This window comes from Heloderma suspectum, chromosome 2 (assembly GCF_057233095.1).
Source record: "Heloderma suspectum isolate Gila_16-S chromosome 2, 16-S_ref, whole genome shotgun sequence".
Classification (NCBI taxonomy): Eukaryota; Metazoa; Chordata; class Lepidosauria; order Squamata; family Helodermatidae; genus Heloderma; species Heloderma suspectum.
The window spans coordinates 129,590,632-129,614,399 of NC_139459.1; the positions used below are offsets into that span (position 1 = coordinate 129,590,632).

Consider the following 23,768-nt stretch of genomic DNA (forward strand, 5'->3'; position numbering starts at 1 on the left):
AATAATTGACTTACATTCTCTATCATTTCCATTGTGAACATTTTTGCCATGAGTGATTTATCCAGTAGAGAATGATAAAAAGTTGTAGACCTAAAAATCTGAGCTGACAATTCAACATACTCATTTCTGCAGGTACAATTTTTCCCCAAGAACAACTTTATAAGGACAAGGAGACTGAGAAAGCCAAAGAAGGAATTAATTCTCAGATATGATTGTTGCCCAAAATCATGACAGTAATATGTTTACCATCAGGCAAATACCACCCAAGGGTCAGCATAAATTTCCCTAGCTGTGGGCTGGAGTGTAGCCAAACAGGCTTGTGTTTCCATCCATTCCCATGCCCAACACAGTAACAAATCTCTATCCGGGAACATCGACAGTGATATCAGTAGTTACAGTTAAATGGGCAGTGTATCCCAACTCTAAGATAAATTTGAAATTAATTCATTTAAGGCGCAATCCTATGCATGTTTAGACAGAAAACTTTTTTCTGTCTAAACATGCATAGGATTGCGTCCTTAGGGTACAATCCCATGCTGGCTGGGGAATGCTGGGAGTTTAGGCCTTTTTTCTGTCTCAACATGCATAGGATTGCACCCTTACTGATACACATTTACACATCGAGAGCAAACTTAGCTGGTAGACTGGGTCTTCCAGACATGAGGCATGTCTGTGGGATGATTTATCCAACTTTCTTGTGCAAAATGAATAGCACCCTGCTAAACATTACTCAGAAATAAAGACATATTTGCCCCCTAGTATGTATGGTTAGGACTGCAGCCTTAAGATAGCTGTTTCTATCATTTTTTGTGGGAATAATCATTTGAAAATGAAGATGTCCAATAGGAGAGAAGATGGGGTTGGTATAAAATAGAGAAGCTACATGTAGGATTGCAATTGTGTTATGTAAGAACATAAGAAGAGCCATGCTGAATCAGACCAAATAACTTTCTGTTCACAAATTGCCCAACCATTGGTCTCTACGAAGCCTACAAATAGGACATGAGTGCAATAGCACCTTCCCACTTGTATTCCCCAGGAACTGGTATTCAGAGGCAGTATCCTGGAAGTATTATATAGCCATCATGACTAGCAGCCATTGTTAGCCTTATCTTCCATGAATCTGTCTAACCCTTTTTAAAACCATCCAGGTTAGTGGCCATATCTACATACTGTGATAGTGAATTCCATAGTTTACCTATGCGCTATATGAAGTACTTCCTTTTATCTGTCCTGAATCTTCCACCATTCAGCATCATTGGATGACCCCAGGTTCTAGTATTATGGGAAAGGGAGAAAAACATCTCCCTATTCACTATCTCCACACCATGCATAATTTTGTACACCTCTATCATGTCTCCCTGTGTTAAATAAATAATTCATTTTAAAAGGATGTTGGTTTCAACTGGGATTTCGATTTTAATTGGAAATTTGGAGTTCACTCTGTGTTTGCCTTCCAATTTCTAGCCTATATATCCAATGATAATTGCACACAGATGAAGTCCTGAGATTTTAAAGGATTGATGTGATTCTTACAAAGCCAAAAAGGCCACAGTAAAGAAATATGTGGCTTACTGTTACACAGTTCTGTTGGACAGTGCACTAGATTTCAAGTGGGCAGCCCAATCTAGTATCAGTACATCAATAAAACACCTTTATATGCTTCTGTATAGATATATAAATCTGTGTTCTTTAGCACATGGGCAAGTGTTAACTGAATATTAAGTAGCAGAAATAATAACTAATATAAACTTACTTGTGCCTGAAAGCAGATACAAAGGAACAATACTGGCAGCTGTACTTGTCTTCGCGAGTAAACATGGCCAGTGCCAAGTGACTCCTCTCATGCGATCGTAGACCCTGCATAGACATCAAAACCCGGTCACACTGGCTGCAGTGGTAGCCACCAGGTCTGGTTTCATCTTCCAGTGATGGTCCAGATTCAGCTTCTGCAAGTTCCACAGTGGCAACACTGCCAGGGTCTTTGGCTCCCTCAACACCCTCCAAGAAAGCTGCATGTGAAGGATCTTCAGCTTCCTGCTAAAAGACACACATCCCCCCAAAGCCATCAATTCTCTCTCCCTTCTGCCCTATTGTTACCATTAAGCCTATGGAAGTCCATGGTATTCCTCTAATGGTAGCATCTCTACAACTCCCAACTATAACACATCCCTGCAATCACAGTGAAGAAGATGGCTCTATAGAAATAAACAGCCTGACTACATTAGCGGCCAACAGCATTGCTGGAGTACATCACTTTCCAAGATTGCCAAGAAAATATTTTTCACAATACCTCACTTCATTAGATGGAAACAACACAAATTCTAAGGAAATACCAAACTTCCTCATACAAAATGACTGGAATGCTTTCTCTCCTTCCTTCAGCTTCCTGGTATAAATTTGGCACAGGACACTGCACTGCTAAAGCTCAGCTTTTATGCAAAATTGCTTAAGTAAATATTTTTCAAATTTGCTTCATCAGCAACTATGGATTGTCTACTACCAATCTATCTGGAGTTTTCTCAAATCAGGTAACATAATATCTTTTGTCACATAATGTGGTGGGTGCAGGGAGGGAACAGCAGCAGAAAGACAACATAGTATTAATTGCTCTTCTCAAGTACAGTGGTTTAAACCATTCGATATTCAATTTCTTTTTTGAGTTAATCTGAAGGAAAAATCTAATCTGTATTCCTTGCATAAGGTTCTACCGGGAGTTAATAAACCCCTTCCACCAGAACACACACACACAACCCCTAGTCCTGGAGAACAAAATTCAAAAAAGGAGTCTTGTCATCAATTTGTTGAAAGTTAACTTCCTATTTGTTACTACATTTGAAGATGGGGGGTTCTATTATAATAAGCATTCACTCAGTCCTTCATTCATTCTGTGTGAAAAGATAGGATACATCCTGGAGGCTCCCAGAAGACCAACATATACTAGCACTCACTTGCACATGAAGTATATTCACAACTAGTCTATCCACTCTACTCCATGACCTCGTATGCTCACACAAAGAGTTTGTTAAGTGAATGGTCCTCTGTAAATGGAAGATATACACAGGGTTGTGTGTACTCTGCGCTAAAAAAAATAAGAGCATCAGTCTGCACCAAGGTAACTCAGATTCAGCAGAAACCAATGGTACAGCTATGCAGATTAAGCAAATGTGTGCAATTCTGCTGAGTCAGAGAGAAGTGGGGAGATAAGAGGTTATACAAGGCACTGAAGCACTGGCCCAGTAGCTTGGAAACCTTATTCAGCAACTCCTCTGGCTTCCAAGATTTCATCAGGCATTGCCCACACATTTTGAAACACAGCTTCACACCCAATACGGACTAGAAACTAAAAACAGAGTTGAAAAGTTTTGAAAATTGAAAAAATAAAATAAAACTGAGATTCAAAAGGAAGCTAAATTTTGCAGCATATACGCAGACTTGGGTATACAACGTGTACAGCACTACATTAGCAGTAGATGCTAGCATACAGGGTACAAAAGTACACACATTTTTAGAAATATGTGTTCCAATCCTCCTTTTTAAAAGAGGTTTAAAAAAAAAATAAAGTACAACAGTGACACAGAAAAATAAAAAAAAATCTGCCCAGCTGTAGACTTTCTGTTCTCAAAAGAAAATATTCCCATGCATCCGGGGGACAGGGATGGGTTGACACTATGGTCCAAGAGAGAGCCCCCAAGAAACAAAGCAATGTTAAATCCAATAAAAATGTAAAGCAGTATAGAAGTACTTTTATTCATGTTCAATAAGCTTAATTTCAGCAATGTGGTACCTGATCCAGTCTTCCCTGGAAATAATGATCCAGAATTCCCTGGTTCATTTCCCTCTTGATGTGACCATGCCTTTAGTACCTAGCTCTAAAATGTTCTCACCTTGACTGCAGCGGACACGGAGGAGCCGTTCCCATACTGGACATGCTTACGAAGGTGGTTGCAGATGGCTCGAAGAGTCGGATGAACTTCCACACAGAATTTACACTTGTAGCCCACCACCTTTCTCTCCTTCAGTTTTGAAACTTCTTCCAAGCTACCAAAAGGCTGTAAGGCAACACAATTCAAAACTTAATTAAACTGTCCTTTCTGGAAACAAATGCAAGAGATTTCTAGACTGCACTACAAATAAAATTAGCAACAACATTAAGCTTGTTAGAATAACTAAGCCACTCAGGTGGCACAAGTTTATTCTAAAGGTTCACATTTAAAGGCACCTAAATGGATTTAGTTTGCCATTAAAATATTGCTCCAAGCCCTTGGGGCATGTAGAAAAATTGAAATGAAATTTGCAATCTACTAGTGGTATTACAGTGCAATCCTATGGCTGCCAGACAGCAGCTAGATAGTCACAGGACTGGTCAGTTCCTGGAGAACCCCCTCCCCAGCTACCTTGAAGGCAGTGCGGATCATCCCTGTGCTCCTCGCTTGTAAGAGCAGTGCAGAGTGGGGGGTAAGGGGGCGTTCCCGGGAGCAGGGCAAGTCGTTCGTAAGTGCCAGTACGACACTTCCTATGTGTAGTCCGGCCTCTCCACCCCAATGTCCTGTGGCTAGACAGCCGAAACTGGCAGTGTAGCTGCAAATGCAGGCGGCTAGAGCGTGGAGACAATCCCCTCCATGCTTCTCCCACCGCGCATTGGATAGGCGGTCTCCTCCGAGTTCGGGCGCAGCCAACTATGCCCATAGGATTGCTCCCTTAAAATATAAAGGCAAAACCTTGCATTTCTATATAGCAAGATAATAAAAATTTAGACAAGATTGCATTTCCCCACTAAACCATTATCTCTTTGGCTATATATCTGTTATAAATGTAATCCAGTTCTAAACTAATGGGATTTTCATGACTTTTTTAAATCTTGGAATTATATCCAGAGGGGTAGCTGTTTTAGTTTGTAGCAGCAAAAACAACAGTCTTGTGGCAATTTAAAGACTAAAGAAATTATTTATTCTGGCATAAGCTTTTGTAGACACTGCCTACTTCATCAGATGTATGAAGAGTTAACATCAAATCAGGCAATCTATATACACATGGGGGAGGGGGGAGATGTAAACAATGTTGTCAGAAGGAAAGGAAATGCAAAACAGTACAGACAATGATAATTACCTTAACAGTTGCCATTCACAAGACCTTGCTGCAAAAATAATGCAATCTTTGCAATGGTGAGCCGATTAACACATTGAAATGCAAAACTGAAATGCAGGAAGGTACAACTGTTAAGGTAATTATCACTGTCTGTATTTTTTTGCATTTCAATTCCTTCAACATTGTTTACATCTCTCCCTACCACCACACTGTATGTATACATGGATTGGCCAATTTAGGGGTTATATTTCATGCATCTGATCTGTTAGTCTTTAAGATGCCACAAGACTCTTTATTGTTCTTGGATTCACAGGGAAGGATTCAACAGCCACTAACATTATTTATCGTGTGCTAGCAGAAACCAACACTTGTGCAACATGAGTAGTGCCTGCTAGTGCAATGGTTTTCTAAGGGAAACCTGTTGTGCTAGCGAGGACTATTGATGTTGCGCAATCGTCCGTTTCTGCTAGCACAACATAAATGGAACTAGTGGTCGGTTTCTGCTGGATCCTTCCACCATTTGTGTGTGTACATACACAAGTACTAGAAATCCTTAACACAGAACACGCATCATACCATCACAAAGGTTCAATTCCGGGGGGGGGGGGGAGATGATGGTTTTTAACATTTGTAGAGAAGATATGGTCTTGATTTGCATGTCTTTGACTGAGGAAAAATTCCTGCAAAATTCTCTGAGATTATGACTCCTAAAAAAATAGAACGTGGATGTTTTATATCTGAAGGGCTGATCTTAAACTATAGTCAGCATGGGAGACAAGCAAAATATCATCTATTCCTACCTCTGTTGCAGAACCATGCTTCAAATTATTCAAACCCAGATATTCTGATATTTGGCTTAAGCTGCTCTAGTACTTGTTCGGCATCAGGCCAGCCTAGTTATGGGCATTTTGTTTAGGGCCTGTGGCCAGAATAGCTTAACTTCCCTGTCTTTCTCTGTTTGACCCTTCTTACATAACCCTTGCCTCCCATCACCCATGGCTTTTCCCCCTTTTTTTGCCTTCCACAGAACTAACTCTCCCCTAAAATTGATTTAACATATAGAACCCCATCAATGTGTGGTTCTTGAGAACCCCAGCTTGAGAACAAGGTTCCTGGCAAACCAAAATTTAGTCTCCTGTCAGCCACTGTTGATCCAATGAGATGCATTTATTGTTTTACTCTTACTCTCTAGGACCAACATGGTGGAAAATGTCCATGTAATAAGAGGTCATTAAAAAACAACTTGTTTTCCATGTGAGGTTTGTGACACCCGCCAAATGTGGCGAGTTGTTCCAGTACAGTACCAAGTAAATGAAGGAAGGATTTGATCTGTTGTTCTTAAGAAACATGATTAAAATCCATGAACTTCAAAGCCTTCCCATTCAGCTTTCTTCTTAATAATTTCTTCATGCCTTCCCAAAGATTTTGCTAAGGAACAAAATTAATTTTTGGCCATATCAATACTGGGGGGCGGGGGGCAGAGGAGCAGGTAGGAAGGGCAGAGGTTTCCTCATACCAGAAAGTTAATAAGATTTTGTGCAGAAGAGAAATTAGCTTTGAAAAGGGGGGGGGAGGAAAGAACATGCCAGGACTTAAAAGAAGGGGTGGAAGAAATGAAAGAAGGGGGTGTAATCAAGCTGCAATGTTTAACTGACTTAGGCTTATTGGCATACTAAGTCACTGGTGAGTCTGTAGCTCCTCGGCTGCCAAAGGGAATGTGCATCTGGACGCTAGTAATGAGAAATCTCTTGGGGGCGGAAAAGGAGAAAAAACACCAAATATAAATATAAAATGTGAAAACATATCCTTACCCTCTCTTGTTTGAAATCTACAAAAGCACCATCTGCATATTTTTGCTTGCTCAGAAGCTGCTTCCTCCTCTCTTGACGTTTGGCACGCTTCTGGAATTCCTCATTGTGACTGTTCAAGTGTGAGGTCAGCTCTGCCGTGCTATGCAGTTTACAATCACAGTGCCTGCACTGAAAGAGGGGGTTCTGGAAGCGGGCGCCACTTCCCAATATAGTGAAGTCTCTCTTCAAGTCCTTACTGTGGTGTTCCGTGTAATGCATGCACAACAGCTCGGCTGTGCTGAAGGAGAGCTTGAAACACTTGACGCACCGGAAGGGAAGCCACTCCATTTCCGGAGCCTCCAACTCTACCTCAGGCTTTTCAAAATCATTCCTCTCCTCTGGTGGAACTTGATGCTTTTCGTATTCATCGGCATACACGGCAGTGAAGTAACCCCCCAGCTTGCTGGCATGTTGCTTCTTTGGGAACACTCCAGGGTGGCGTTTCATGTAGTGGGACACAATTCCTTTTTTGCTGAAGGACTGGAAGGAGCAGAGAGAGCATTTCTTCTTCTCCACTGCCCTTCTCAACTCCTCGCTTAACTGAGGAGAATCTTCCTTTGGGGGCGATGGAATGATCACTTTGTTGGGTTTGTCGCTGACGGTCCTTGAAGCTGCTAAGCAATGAGTATAGTAAGCATCAATGTCATGACGCTTCTGATAATGTGCAGCCAAACCTTTACGAATAGGGTTTGTGTAGGAACACAGTGCACATTTAAAGAGGTTGTTCTTGCCTTCTGGTTGGGCCCGAACATTGTTGTGTTTTATTCGGTAGTGCCTAGCTATCCCTTTCCTAGTGGAGCAAAAATACTTACAAAGCTGGCATCGGAATACAGTGTGAGAAACCAAATGGGAACTTGAGAAGTGTGAAGGAGGCACTGAATCATCTCCAACTATCTCCTCAGGAGCAATTTCTGGAGAAGGCTTAATTTCAGTGACTACTTCAGGCTCCAGAGAGGCAGGGAACTTAGGAGGAGATTGTGCAAACACATCAAACTCAGGCTGGTTATGGTATTTTTCGTAATGAATTTTGAGTTTCTCTAAAGTGCCATGGGTATAAGGGCACAATTTACACCTGTAAGCACCATACCCTTGCTTGAAAATTCTACTGGTCTCCTCTACATCATTCTGGTTCATGTCATTAGGTTGCTCCACATCGTGCACAAAATCTTCTGCAGTGACCTTTACTGAGGGATGCCTTTTCTGATAGTGTGTAAGAACACCATGAATGCGTGTATTAATGTACGGGCAATGCCTACATTTGTACACAGCTCCTGGGTTAATATCTATGTCTTGTGCAAAATCTGCAGCTTTAACTTTCATCCCAGGATGTTTTTTGCCGTAATGAGTCAGAAGCCCATGCAAATTGTTGTATTCTGACTGGCACACTGTGCACTGGTATGGTGTTGAGGATATTGCAGGATTCACTGAGGTGAGCTGGATAGCTTTGTCTTGGGAAAGGTTTGAATCCTCTGCATATTCTGCATCCTGGTCCACCTGTGGTGCTGCTATCTGGTCCTCAGAATTTACCCTAGCCCCAACATCATTGGATGCTGGGTTGGCTTTATCAGCAGCATCTTTCTCCTTAATGATATCTAGCAATACCGATTCATCTCCATTCATTGCCCAGGGATGAAAAGCTTGGTAGTGATTAGTAATGTCCCAAATGGATGATGCTTCAAAAATGCAATCTCTGCATTTATAGGTTTTCATCTCAGATGGTATCAGTAGAGCTGGAGGCGAAGGATCTGGCCCTGCCCAGAGCTTCGTTGCCATGTACGTGTAGTCGACATAATGCTCAGGATGTCGCCTTTGGTAATGCACAAGCAAGCCACTGGGCTCAGCGTGAGAATAGATGCACCATTCACAATGATACCCAGCTTCTATCAAGCCGTCCAAAAATGCCCATCGCAAAATAGACGTGACCGTGGCCTTCAAGCTTGGATGGTCCTTTTTAATGTGCTTCCGCAGCGCATAAAAATAAGGAGATGTGTAAGAACACTGCCTGCATTTGAGAGCTCTCAGCTTAGCCTTTTCTCGCTCAGTATTGGAAGAGGGAGTCTGCAGGCCGCCAGGGGAGTTTTTCTGGCCACGATCACAAAGGCTCCTGATTGTGGCAGTGTGCTGCCTAATCACATCTGCATTGGCTTTGAAATCACGATGCTTCTTTTGGTAATGTATGAGTACGCCTTTCACGGTCCGGTTCCCATAATCACAGTGCTGGCAGAAGAACATCTCATTCTCTGAGGGAGCTACAGCACTCTCGGAGCTGCCTCTATTAAGCTGTTGCATAGATACTGGTGGTCTGTGAACACCAAGAGGCATATCTCCAGCTCTCATCATTGCTGCGGTGGGAGGTGCCTGCCTAATGTATTTTGCAGTAACTTTGATCTCTGGGTGCCTTTTCTGGTAATGCACTAGCACTCCAACCACTGACCGGTTGCTGTATGAGCAATGTTTGCAGTAGTAAAGCTCAGTTGTAAGGTCTGGTGGTGGCGGAGGTGGTAGCTGTGAAGCCATGCTGGACATTTTGGGGGAGACAGGTGATCCTAATTCATAAGCCATCTGAGCCAGAGCAGAGCCCCTCTCCACAGATACCACACGCATAGTTTTCTGAATCCTGAAATAGGAAGCCTTCTCTTCAGGATGTTTTTTCTGGTAATGGACTAAGACAGAATGCATATTTGGACTTGCAAATGAACAAACATCACAATCATAAACCACAACACTATTTACGGATGATTCCTTCTGGCTTTCAGATTCTGGGCTATTACCTTTCGAAGAATTTTTGCTAAAAGCAGCAGGTACACCAGTCCCACGTGCAACTGGAGTTGAAGTGGCCAGGCTTTTTGGAGCAGAGTTCAAGATCTCCCTCAGAGTTTGTGACTCTGAGCTTAACCCCTCTTGCTGCTCAATCACATAGCTTGAGAATATCATTGCATTGTTAATTTTGACTGTCGGGTGCATTCTTTGGTAATGTGGCATTAGGCTCCTAACATTCGGGCTGGTGTAAGAGCAGAAGCGACAGCGGTAGATCAAATCAGAATGATCAAAATTTAATACATTCATAGCCTCAGGATGATGTTCACCATAATGCTGCTGCAGGTCTTCAAAGTTTGTGTAATCAATGTAGCATTCAAGACATCTGTAGACTGCACTGTGATCATTGGGATCCAGGATATACCTAAAGCTGAACTTAATGTAGGGATGCATCCGCTGATAATGAGTGCTAACACTCCTGGCAGATTTGTTGCTGAAGTCACAGTGTTTACAATAATAAAGCCTTCCAGAATCACCATAATCAGAATTGTCATTGTTTTGATCAGATCCATATATACTTGACTGGCTACCTAAAGCAGATGAATTCAGACCTTGGTCCTTCAAGCCAATTGAAGAACAATAATAGTCCTCCTCATCCTCAGATATAGTTAGCTCAATTTCTGCCCCATTGGTGGAATTGTAATCATGGGGCATATTCCTGTAGTTGGACTCTTTCTGAGACTCGCTGGTATCTCTTCCCCACATTTGTTGGGAAGTAAAAGATGCCATTTCCATCAGTGGCTCAGCTTGTTCTTCTTCCTTGTCCAGTTCTACTTCTATCTCCACTTCATTGTCTTCCTCTTCCTCTTCGTCATCCTCTACATTAATCACTGCGTCTTCTTGCTGCTTGTTTTGACTTATTTTACTTTGCAAATTACTAGCTATCTCATCGATTCTTGTTCTCTTCTTCACTGGTGACAGATCTAGGGGGAAGTCATTGGACATCTTTCTAGAGGCTTTTGCTACAAAGTTGTTTTTAGAAGACAGCCCAAGAATTGAGGTCTGGCTTTTCTTCACAGTGCTGGGAGAGGCATGAGCATCAGCCTCACTGTCTTGTGGAGTATTTGATGAGGGGCCCTCATATTTTGGCAAGTTGTCACAAAAGGAGTGCTTGTGTTGCTGATGAACCCGAAGGCCTTTCAAAGTAGTTGTGGAATAATTGCACATGGTACATTTATATGGATGCTGCGAGTTGGACTGCGGAGATTGTTGCTGCTGCTGCATGGAATCCATAATTCCCCCAGACTTTCTGCCATTGATATTGCCCCCATCATAGGATACTGTGCTTTCATTTAAAGAAGAAGCTATGCTTTCAGTTTGAGAATTCACTGCATCCCAGTCTGATGCTGCACCAGCGTGACACTGTTTGTGAGCTCCAAGTTTGAATGAGCTCTTGCAAGTAAAAGGGCATTCATCACATTTGTATAATGCTGTCTTTCCAGACAGGTGAATGTTTTCAATATGGCGGGAAATGCTTCGCCGATGCATGGTAAGGAAAGGGCAGAAAGGACACTGGAACCTATTCATAAACCTTCTAAAAGGGATCCCCTTTGTTTCCAATAACTTGTGGCCTTCAGATCCCATAAGTTGCTCTGCTGTTAGTCCTGAGGTTTGGTGATCCATGGAGTTCAACCCATTCTCACTGTCTAGTTCATTTAGCTCATCATCAGAACTGGAGTCATTCAGCATACTGTTTGTATCCATATCAGCAGAAGAATTTGCCATGTCAGCAATCCCGTAACGAGATCTGTCGGACAAATTAACAATACCCGAGTTGTGAGGTGCCTTATGTTTCATATGAGGATAGGAAACAGAAGAAAATTTTGAAGACGAAGAGTTGGACCTGACAAGGGAATTGTTCATAGAACCTCTGTAGTTTGGGATGTTTGCATTAGGCATCTCTCGTCCAGAAGCATTCATGGGGATATAGTTAGAGTTTGGGGTGGGGCTTGGTGGACCCTTGCTTGATATGTCTGGCATATTGGTCCCATCCTGTTGCTGCCTCAGGCTGGACAATATTTTCACCATGCTGCGATGTTTTTTCATCATATGATCACACCAACGTTCCCTTCGAGGCGTCTGGTAACTACACCATTCACAACAGAAGTTGCCTCTTGACTTGGTTAAAGGCTTGACCATAGACTCCAAGATACTGCGCTCTACAACTTCAGCTGGAAGTTCTTTGCATGAGTCCTGTACTGGTACAGATGTAGATGCCGATTCAGAGATAGCAGCTGAAGCAGCGGGAGGAGTGGAGCTCTCCTTCAGACTGTTCTTGTGGTACATCTTCTGGTGTTTGATAATCCTTGCGCGTCTTGGTGACTTGTAGGTGCAGAACTGGCAAGAAAAAACTTTACCAAAGCCCTCGTGCATCATGATGTTGTAATTTAAGGGGCCAGCACCAGGTGATCCAGCTGGCGATCCTCCAGCCTGAGCACCATGCACTTTCCGCGTATGTTCTATGAGAAGGTTTTTGGATCGGAAATAACGCACACAGAATTTACACTGGAAAAACTTGTTTGCTGGTTTGGAGAGCATATGTTGGCCATAATAATTCTGGCTATGGCTATAGTAATTTCCAGTACCCAGCTGAGCTGCATTTTGTCCTAAAAAGAGAAGAAATAACAAACATTATTTTAGAAATTGATGTATTTACTATAGTGTCATCCTTTTCTTCTCTTTTCAAAATTGCAGTTATGCACAAGGACTGGGTTTAGAAGTACTTCCTTCGATGTAATAAAATGGATCTACCCCTTCCAGATTTCTTCCAGGGAACTGGTGGTAAATACATAACTAGATGCAACATGTAAATGGTAATTCTTTTTTTCTTTCTTAAAGGAAAGAAAAGGAGTTTGCAGAACTCACACATATCACTTCCAAATGATTTAAAGCCAAACAAAGGAGTAATTAACAACTGTGTAAAAAAATAACAATGGGATAAAATGCCAGTCTAATGAAGATGTGTTGGTGACAACTACAATTAGTAGCAAAAGACTGCCATCAGTGGTACTGGCTATGAAAGTAGTTTCATCAATACCTCTCTTGAAATGTATGTACATTATTATTTGTGTCTATGTGCTTGTGTACACATCTATCTATACACACACACACATGCACACAACTAATAAAGTACATGCATTCCAAAAGAGGTATCAACTTTGTAAGAAGTAGTGTCGGAATTCCTGAATGTAACAAAGAAGTCTTATGAAAAGCTACAAGCAGGGATTATTGGGGGATAAATGCATCATGTGGGGCTATGACTTTTTTTCACTTTTGGTCAAGAGAAGAAACCAACACATGATGGACGCTACTCCACTGGTCCACCTAATGAAAACTTGTGGGAACCTCCATAGTGGAATGCCACTGATACAACTGTATAGACTATTGCAAGACATCCAGTATAGGTTTGCAATGGAATCCAAACACTCAGCAACAGAACATGGTCACTAACTTACTGAATACGAAAGCCACAGGTGGCAGTTCACCTGCAAAGCAATTCCTGTTATCATTTATATGCTGTCATAAGATGTGCTCATGGCCCGATAGGACAGTAACCTGAGAATATTGCAATGGAATAAAATCTTAAAATGACAACATTTCAAATAGAGAGTTAAGAAAGGCACAGTATTTACCTGCCATTTCATCTGCAATTGCAAATTCATCTTTTACAGAAGAATATTCCACCTCAGCCTGGTCACTGCTATTCATGGAACTAAACCTTGACTGGCTAGGTGTTTCCTCAGCAACATCTGTGGGCTGTAGAAATGCGGTATGAACATCCTGAATGTGAGCTTTAAGATCTTCATAGGATGGTGCTCGAAAATCACAGCCATCACACTGCAGCACCTCCATAGTCCTTACTGGTAAGTTTTACATTAGGAAAACCTGCGGGAGGAAAAAGGGGGGCAGGGGAAAGGCAAAGTGTCAGAGAACCCTTTATGAATGAAAAAACATATTAGCATATGACTGACATACCAAAAAATGTTATAGTAGCATAGATTTAATCTTGAGCAAATATAGGAAGATGTCATCAGGAACATTCACCTTCAGCTGCAAAAAGTGCAGCAAAATAGAGCAGCAACAAATTCTTACAGGAACCTCAGAGGTGACACCATAGAAGCATTCAGGTGTGTGACTCATAGCTACTTTGTGCACAAGACTTGCCCAATTGCCTCATTTTGCTTAGCTCTTACCTGCTGTTAACATCAGTCCACCTCCAACAAAGAACAAGGAAGCATATCGTAGAAAGTCACCAACAATAAAACGCAATGAAACTACTGTTAAAAAAAGTTTTCTTTTCAGACGCTTCCCTAGAAGCCTAAAAGTAGATTCTTTACTTATGAGATTTTATTCCATGCTTCCCCCAAGGAGTTCAGGTATCATACATGATACCTCCCACCTTCTCAACCATACTGTGAAGTAGGTTAGGCTGAGACCACCTAACCAGCCCCAGGTCACTCTGTGAGCTGAGCTGGATTTGCATCCAAGTCCCCCCCCCCACCGTAAGCTCAACACTGTAGCCACTACACTACACAACTGTTTTGCTGTAAAAGAGTTTAACTAGCTATCTCCCTTTCCAACCTATTGATTTTAGTATTACAGATTTGTTATTATTCTAATGCTTACCCAAATTTTTTTTTAAATCTCCTTCTTTACTGAGTTGGAGATGATACAGCACCTAGTCCTCCTTCCATGATACAATTGGAATCTTTCAACAGAATAATCAGAATTACATTTCCCCCCCCAACACTCGCACAATGTTTCATGGGTCATGATTATACTCCTTGAAGAATGCAAGTTCTGTATGTGATCCTTGTTAAAATCTGTTGTTTCTACAATTCTGGGAGATAGTTAATGAATAGGTTGAAAAAGTACCACTTTCTGTAGAAAGAAGTATACATAAAAGATAGATTTTTTAAAAAGGAATTCTACCCCAGCATTCCATGGATTCAGCAGCAACTATTATCTTAATGAAAGGATTGCTTATTTTAAAGTCTCCTCACATACTCGTGCAGGTCACATTCAGCCTAGGAGCTCCACAAGTCCAAGAGATGGAACAGCGGCCAAAATATGCCCTGATGAAAATCCCCTTCTCTTATTGTAAAGAGATATAGAGTTACTGCTACAGAATGCTCAAAGCTGAACAGTATTATGTCAGCATAATAAAGCAACACTGCTGTCAGGATTCTGCACCAGAAGAAAGTTCTTCCTGGTAGCATTTTTTTTTTTTTTTGGACACAGTGAATACAAAGGCACATGTACTGACAGGATTTTAAACCCTGCAGTGTGTTGGTTGGCCACTCTGCCTCCGCTTTGCACCCTTCTCCTTCCTTGCATTGAAAGAATGAACAGCGGCACAGCCTTCTTTTCAGCTAACAAAGTTAACAACCATCAAGATACTCAATCTTTTATGTGCAAGCACCGGACCAGACTGTGGAAGAGGTTGCTATCTGCTCTGGATCAAATTACAGCAGTAGGCACCCAGGCCCCACCCCACAAGTCTCCTTTAGCACAGTCCATTAGACCTGAAAACAATCCCTCCCCCGTTTTCCTCTCTTGCCATGGTACAGCAGACAACTCCTGAATTCAGAATGCTCCATAGGAAGAACTAGAAAGAAGGAAGGAAGGAAGGAGCAGATTCTCCACTTTAAACTGTCCATCCTCATAACCTCCCCCCTCCAAGTATAGTCCTTTCATCTGAGTCAAACAAGCCACAGCTCTGCTGAATGCGTTTATCACACTTTCAAGAGATATGTGAGCTCCTGCGTCACTGAAGCTTTAAGACTCACTAAGCTGCCCTAGTCCTCTGAGCTTTAGGAGAGAGTGCAGCCATTTTAGCTCAGCCAAGTCATGTACTCAGAGAGAGAGAGAGACACAGACAGACAGAGAGAGGCTCAGAGCTCCTAGCCAGCACACAACATGGCTTCACTTATCTCAGCCCCATCTCCAAATATACAAAATTCTTCCCCCATCACCACCACCACCACCACCACCAACTTCTCTCTCTCTCTCTCTCTCTCTCTCTCTCTCTCTCTCCAATACTGGTGTTAGGAACCAGCATCTTAGAGGAGCAGAACTTTAGTCCTTGCAGGAGAGAACAGATTCCTGAATACTCCAACGTGGCTATCAGACCAGCATCTGTTCTCTCCCTTAACACAGCCATGGGCAAAATATCTCCGAAGGCTCCTTCTCAATCCCACAAATGTTCCAGCAACAGCTTTTGCTTAAGCAAAAGAGTTACCAAAACTGTCTTAACACACTGAAGCGAGAAGAAGTGTCACCTTTTCTAATAACAATAAAATAAAATAGGAGAGAGAGCGGGAGGGGGTGGGAAGAAAAGGAGAGAAGGGAGGGAAAAGCCCTCCAGTTTGCTTCAGCCTCTTGGGAGTCGTTCTTCTATGCACAGAAGACATACCATCTGACTCTGCCTGGCAGATTCCAAAGTCTAATGACCTTTGTTAATCACCAGCCAAGCTGTCTGCCTCAGCAAGCCTTGCCAATAGGCACACCCTTCAACACAAAGGCTGGAGCTATTCTTTTTGGAGAGAGGTTCTGTGAAAGCTCCATTGTGTAGGAAAACTGAGGGGAAAGAGAAAGCGAGGTGGGGGGAGAGATCTTTTTCCTTTAAATGCTGTGGAGTCTTTAAGGAACAAAGTGACAAAATGGCCTTCCTCTACTGTTTCTCCTTGTATGGAAAGTTCTTAGACTGGCTTAGGAAACAAAAGAAGGGAGTGAGAGGAAAAAATTAAAACATCTCTCCCCAAGGTAAAACTCAGTATCTGCTGCTAAACAAGAAAAGCAACAGAGAATTGTCATCAGTCAGCAGCACCATATGCCTGCACTTCCTTGAAGTTACCTTTGAAGGATGTTAACTCTGGCCTGCCCATACATAAACACTCAGAACAAATACTCAACTTGTTCTCTAGCAACACAGATTGAAGAGCTGTGTGATCACCAGGTGTTCGTCAGGATGAGAACAGATTGAGTGGAAAGGGCACAAGATCCCATGTGTGCTCTTACTAGATGTGGTCTTGTATAGCTCCCATTCATTTCAATGGAATTTGTCCAGGAGACATGCACAAATGACCACTTGATTTTTACATTATTTTTAATTAAGAACTTTTAAAATGCTCCTACCCTTCATAAAATCTCCAAATCATGCAAAATGGAAGCTGCCATTAATAATTGTTGTCAGTTACAACTTAGTGGCCCTTCAATTTCAAATTTTCACCAAAATCAGAAGAAAATGTTTTTGTTTTGTTTTGTTTGTTTTATTATGTAAGTATTTCTGGTCATGGTTCAATTATTTCAAGATGGGGGAAAATTCCCCAAAAACCTAACATGGTTTAAGTGATCAAGGAAATCCAAAATACGATGCCTGTATTTTTCTTTGTCTACGGGAGATAAAGAGCAGAAGGACCCATCTGTCAGCTGAAGAATGGAGCTCATTTTCACTGCAGATGTTAATATGCTGTCAAGATGCACATGAAAGAGAGATATATGGAAACAATATCGGCATGTTTGTCCGTAATGACAAAGGCAGCAGTTGCAATGTTTCCATGTGGTTATAACCAGGACTGTTCATACTCTGCAGAACTTACACACACACACACACACCCCTCTACTAAGTTTCCCCAATTTTGGACAAACAAAACCCAACATTTGGCAGTCAGAATAAAGTTAGGCAAATATAACAAACTGCATGAAAGTGTTGCATTTTCATATTTTATTATGACTCTAAAATCCAGGCTGATAATAATTTAGAGCTGAGACATGTTCTAGGAGAATGGTCAGCTATAAATGCAAGGAACAGAAGCTGTATTCAAAGAGGATGAAGAAGGACCTGTGGTCATGGCACTGAAACCACCATAACCAAAAATCAAACATGCCACATACTATCTGAATTTCCAATTCAGTTTTTTTTTGGGGGGGGGGGGGCAACCTAAATTGAAAGAATAAAACTACTTCCATATACCGGGGTGGGGGGTAAACTGGCTTTTATCGAACAGCAGCCCCCTCCCATCCCAGATGTCAAGCTACTTTTGAAACAGAACACTTTCAAAAGTGGATTATATTATAGCACAGAGTTCAGGGGTTCAAAGCAGGACTGGGAGTGTCTTTACATTCACAATGCCTTTATAGTATCCTAAGTAGTTCTTTGGATCCCAGCTATTATTATTTTTTAAATTACTCTAGCAGTTGAAATCTTTCAAGCTTCACAGCATGTGTTGCCTTAGTAATTTAAAGCAGCAGACATAAGTCATGCATGCCTATACATGTTACAATCCTTCAAACTCTTACTGTGGAATGGTCACTTTTTCTTTAAACAAAACAGAGTTACACGTATGTTGGACATTTTCATAACATCCAGTTCAAGATGGATCTTAAGTTCAATACAGGAGGGGGAAAGGTCATCTTATGATGGGAGGAAAATGGTTATGTGAATCCTCCAAAGATATGGTTGTGGAAAACAAATTGTAGACAGATTTGCTTTCTCCATACATTTGAGCAAACTGCTCTTAATATAATCTAGAAGGTGTTAGTATTGGTCTAATCTTCTCTCTGTGCTGGAGGGAGATTAGTTTACCAGAAATAAACTTTAAAACAGCAGTGTGATTCAACAGCCACCTAATTATAGACCTTACAAACCTTCAAGAAATAGTACCATAAGCAACACTATAGGGGATTTTTCTGCCACAGAAATCTTGATTTAAAAACAAGGAACACCATTATTTACTGAAAAACCTTCTACTGCTACCACTAGATTGCTAGTGTAGTGTCTTTATATAAACAATTTATGAGTATCTTTAGGACAGATGTGTTAAAGTTTAACACAGCACTTCATTATTATTAGAAGTAGTAATTGTAGCTATCATGCCTTGTATCAGTCACGTTAGGTTCACTTCAGACATAATACTGTGCTCTGCAAACCTCAGTTAGCCAACAGAAGCCAGATTTGGAATGCATATTCTCTCCACTCTCCTCTGAAGAGAATCCCCACCTCCCTTACCTAGCCAGTGCTAACCATGATTTAGCGCTACATGTACAAAGCCACCAGGTTCCCTCATAATAATGATTTGCAAACCTACTTCAAACCAAAGTTTCAAATTCTAGTTTACAAGGGAGCCATGGTTAGCATTAACCATAGATAGAGGTGCGCATGTAATTTAAATCTAGCTAATGCCAAGGAAAGGATTTCTGTTGGATTTCCAGTGAACTAGCATCACATCTGCATCAAGCCTTAGTTGCCCATCCTTGTCACACATGTAAAAGCAATACATCCCCTTCTTCCCTTTTGGCTCTAGGAAAGCCATGAGATATTTAAAAGAGACATAATTCAGACGTCAACATATTTACAGTAGAGATGGAATTTAGCCCTTTGTAGTACTGCTGAGGCGAGAGAGGAAATTGGTGACAGGATGTGGCTACAGCAGATAGAAAAGCAACAAGAGTTGGTGTGGTGACCCTGAGCCGGAGAGAAGGCTTAGTGTGTAGGGGCCATCTGCCTCAGAGAGGCCTAATGTGGTGAAGGACCAGCAGCAAAGGAGGAAGTAGACAGATGCTGAGCCAGTTAAAAGCAGCTTATGAACCCTGGAAAAAATACCAAGCTACAATTTCTGGCTTCACAGGACTGGGCTGAAGTTTCTTAATATATAAATAAGCTCATACTTAAATATCTTGTTACTAAAAAAAAGACATTAGAGATATTTGCATGTATACACACACATACACACCAGTGATTTCTCTGGTGATAACAGATGCAAGCTTGACAATCATCAGTGGACTTCCACTTGTATAACACACTGTTACTCTGACCCTTTGCAATAGGTGAATCCAAGTGATGTATAAAAGCAGGAGGTCACTGCAATGTTAAGAGGAGATTTTGTGCTTGCAAAGTCATCAGCCTTTAAAAGGAAATTCTAAAACCATACTATCCGTGAAGAGGTTTTAGCAGGAGTGGTGGACAAAAGAGTAGAGACTTCTCCAACAGAAGCAAAACTTCAGACTTGCACAAAAGGTCAAGCTATCTTCATTTGGGACACCACCACCCCAATACAAGGGCACACAAAACAGCAAACAGCGCATGTGTATAAATAGAATTGCTGCTCACTGAAACCATGCTCCAAATTTGACAGAGCACAATATGTGTAGTTAGCCCCGATTCACACATAGCCTGGGTATGAAGTTTATTCATGTGGCATGGGAAGGAAGTGGATAGACTGTGCAAGCGGAGTTCTACTCATGTAGGTGCTTATGCACAAAAGTCTAGATTAAAGATGCATGGACACCGACATGGCAGGAGAACAGAACAGAGTCTCAGTCCTGCACTTCACCTCACGGATAACCTATGTACCTCATCCTTGTGTCCACCAGTCCAGTGTTATATTAAGGAAAACAGTCAAAGAGGTTGTGGGGATACTGACATGGAACGTACTGAGTAATAATTAAAATTGTTCTAATAAGGATTCCGTTGATATGGAAGAGGGGACCGTAGCTCTGCATGCAAAAGCTCCCAGCTTCAAACAATCAAATACAAGGTGATGAGAAACAGCTCTGGACGGCTGTTGCTTAGATTCTGGAGGACCGTTGCTAGTCAGAGTAGACAAGTAGACAACACTAAGCGAGACAGACAAATAGTCTGACCTGGTATAAGGCATATTCCTATATACCAAGGTTTCCACTGCCATGTTCCAAAAGGCATCAGTGGCAAACCCAGAGTAGCCTGTTGTTGTTTATTCGGTCAGTCGCTTCCGACTCTTCGTGACTTCATGGACCAGCCCACGCCAGAGCTTCCTGTCGGCTGTCGCCACCCCCAGCTCCCCCAAGGTCGAGTCCATCACCTCCAGAATATCATCCATCCATCTTGCCCTTGGTCGGCCCCTCTTCCTTTTGCCTTCCACTTTCCCTAGCATCAGCATCTTCTCCAGGGTATCCTGTCTTCTCATTATGTGGCCAAAGTACTTCAGTTTTGCCTTTAGTCAGAGTAGCCTGACTAACTCTCAAATAATTTGCCCAAAATGATTCACCAGATTCCTGTGTGTCAAACAACACTGTGGAATTGAAGTGAGACCGTAGATATGCAGCTGAAGTTTGGCCATGTGACAATCCAGATGGTAAATGAGGATTTAGGTTAAAGAACTTGACTGGTGTGCCAGAGCCAATTTGTGCATCATGGGCTTCATCACCACCCCAGTCTGCAAAACAGCACTATCTCCCAAAATGTATTATTAATTTTAATATTTATAAGCTTCTTTTCCAAAGGAAATGTCTCCCCATGGATAAATAGTATTAAAAAAAAAAACAGTGCAAAACAACTATCAATAAAAGTGAATTAACAGAGTAGTTGTAAAATATAACAAGAGAACAAGAATTAAAACATAATAATTTTAAAATTTAAAATTAAGGTACTCATTTGCCCCCTGCTAAAAACCTGTAAGGGAAGACTCAGGTGGGTTTCTACAAAGAGGGAGTTCCAAAAGGTAAGCCTTAGCCTAGATTCCTACTGATCTAACATCATGGATAGATGGGATGTAGTCCTGGGCCTCTCCTACAGACATTAATAAAACTGGGCATCAGGAACAAAAGAACTATCATGCCAATAATGGTCACAAATACTTCCAGTCTGACATCCTACATTTAGTTTAGAGCAGGGGAAATATTGAGATTTTTCTAGACTTCTGCATTCTTGGGGGCCTCTTTGTTCTGCAGGCATCATCTCAGGAGTTGGAACAATCTGACCCCCTTACAAATGATTGAGCTCTCAAACAAAGTTGACATTGCCTAGAAATATACAGTCACACTGCTTCTTTTCCTTACAAGTGAAAGTGAACAATATTTTTTTTTAAGTACAGATAAGAGTGCTTTGGGGGCAGAGACAGGCCATGACCAATACTTAGCTATCCCTGAATGAGAGCAATACTTGCTTGATCAAGCCCATCTACAGTCCACATTCTGACCTTTCACTAGTGCCAGAAGCTGAAGGATAACCTGCTCTTAAAAGTTCTATCCCTGTCCCACCCTCTAAGGTGACACTTGTTAATAATCCACTGATGGCCCAATTGCTTCTTTAAAGGAAGCTAATTGCCCTTTTAATTTTCACAGCATGTAGCTCCATGGCATATACAAATAGAAAATATTCTTTGCTTTGGTCAGTCATTGCAGGGAAACTAGCCCTGTAGTTTCTGTACTGTGAGGAAGTGCAATTATGGCAGTTTTCAGCTCATTACAAGCATACTTTTATTGGCTTTATCTGGCCTGTTCAGCTTTCTGTTTGCAAATTTATTTGTGATGGGATAACTCTGTTGAACATTCAAACACTGGAATGAAATTAGGTTCCAAGACATTCAGGGCACAATTCTGTGTTCCAAGCTCAAAAAAACCAGCCTGATCCTTGCACTCATTTTCAATTGGGGGAAGTAAATAAAATGTAAAAAATACAACACAATATGGTATCTCCCTTGAAATCTGAGGCATCAGAATGAAAGTTGGTGAACATGTTCAGGACAACATGCTGTGTTTCAATATGACACTCCAATTTGCTCCTGGTCTTCTACAAAACAGGTGCAGATATCGAGTGAGGCCTCTTAAACAGTGTTTTACTAGTTCAAGACTGCAATCCTACACACAACTACCTGGGAGTAAGTCCAATTGAACTGAGTGGAATTTACTTCTGAGCAGGCATACACAGGATTACACTATAACTTGGTTATATTTCTTGTCTACTGTCAACATGACCCATTTGTTTGTGCTTGCCCATTCTTGTGTATTTTATATGCACATTTTATAACCCTATGGTGTATTTTTTAAAAAGCATTATATCATATCTATCAGTACAGACATTTGAACATATTGTGCGTAGGGTTTTGACATTTTAATCCCATATTTTTTGCCAGTCATTATTCAAATAATCTTGCATTCTATCCTATTATTTGTGTTACTGCTATATGCACAATCAGTAGTAACTTTTCAAAAGTTTTTATACTGCAGGATTATCTTTTCCTGCAGACACCTCCAATTAAGTGTTCTAACAATTTGATTTAATTTACAATCAGTTCCAAAACAATTGTGCAGGGTTCCCATGCCCCCCAGCATTATTATTGTCAAAGCATTTCTCAGTTTTGTTCATTTGAATTTGTGCCGTTTTGCATGGTACTGGAATTAGGATCACTGGCCAGTTACCTTTGATAACTGGCAACTTTAATATTACACTCTTGTTAATGAACAATTGTAAGAACAGGTTACATACTATGGGATAATCATTAGGATTCTTTGTACTAAAGACTCTTCAAATGTGTTATGGAACATAATTTATTCTTACCAACTTATTTCTCTATAAAAAAAAACCCCAAAGTGCTGTCTAATTTTTATGTCCATCAAGTCCAAAGTATGAGATAATGCTACTCTAATGCACTCTACAGCTCATATACAGCCTCATGCCCTTTGGTAAAGTGTTACCTCTAGTTTACTGAGGTAGAAGCAGGCAGTGACGTGGGATTGGAGAGACAGGTGGGAGTTCAGGCCTGAAACTATGGCTTAGCCAGGCCTATGGGTCCACATTCTCCACTCCAGGAATGCCATCAAATTGTGGCACCTTTGTCACTTGTGACACCCATGATGCAGGCTGAACCATGTTCTAAACCTCATAGACTAGCACTGATGAATGGGAATTCTTCTCTATTGTTACGCAAACAGAGGAATTCATGTTTCATTATAAGCAGCGGTGTAGACTTTTCGGTATCTGGGGGAGACCAAGCTAAAACCAGGGCATCAGAAAGGTATCCCAGGATGAAACATTCTTGGTACCCTCCTCCTTGCAAACACACATGCACACACATACCCAATGCTGTCAATAGATAGCATAGCATATTTAAATGCATGGAATATCAACATAATAAATGTATTACAGAGTTTAATACATCATCATTGATGATGATAAATTCATTAATAACCATAAATGCCAATTCACAAGATAAGCAAACTTTAATGGAATGCAAGTCCTTTAAATCTTACAAG

The 23,768-nt window shown here is 41.3% G+C and overlaps 1 protein-coding gene across 4 annotated transcripts in view; it reads right to left on the reverse strand.

Moving 5' to 3' along the window:
- ZNF462 (zinc finger protein 462) overlaps positions 1-23,768 on the reverse strand; it is a 147,008-nt gene that overhangs the window by 58,999 nt on the left and 64,241 nt on the right. For 2 of the 4 annotated variants that reach the window (XM_084834758.1, XM_084834757.1), the window contains exons 2-5: positions 13,388-13,640; positions 6,900-12,361; positions 3,888-4,052; positions 1,757-1,860 (exon numbers count right to left, since the gene is read on the reverse strand). In XM_084834758.1, coding sequence (XP_084690884.1) covers positions 1,757-1,860; positions 3,888-4,052; positions 6,900-12,361; positions 13,388-13,607 — 5,951 coding nt within the window. In that variant the 5' untranslated portion in view covers positions 13,608-13,640. Of the gene's footprint in view, positions 1-1,756; positions 2,041-3,887; positions 4,053-6,899; positions 12,362-13,387; positions 13,641-23,768 lie in introns of all 4 variants that reach the window. The other 2 variants (XM_084834756.1, XM_084834759.1) reach the window with 2 other exon arrangements.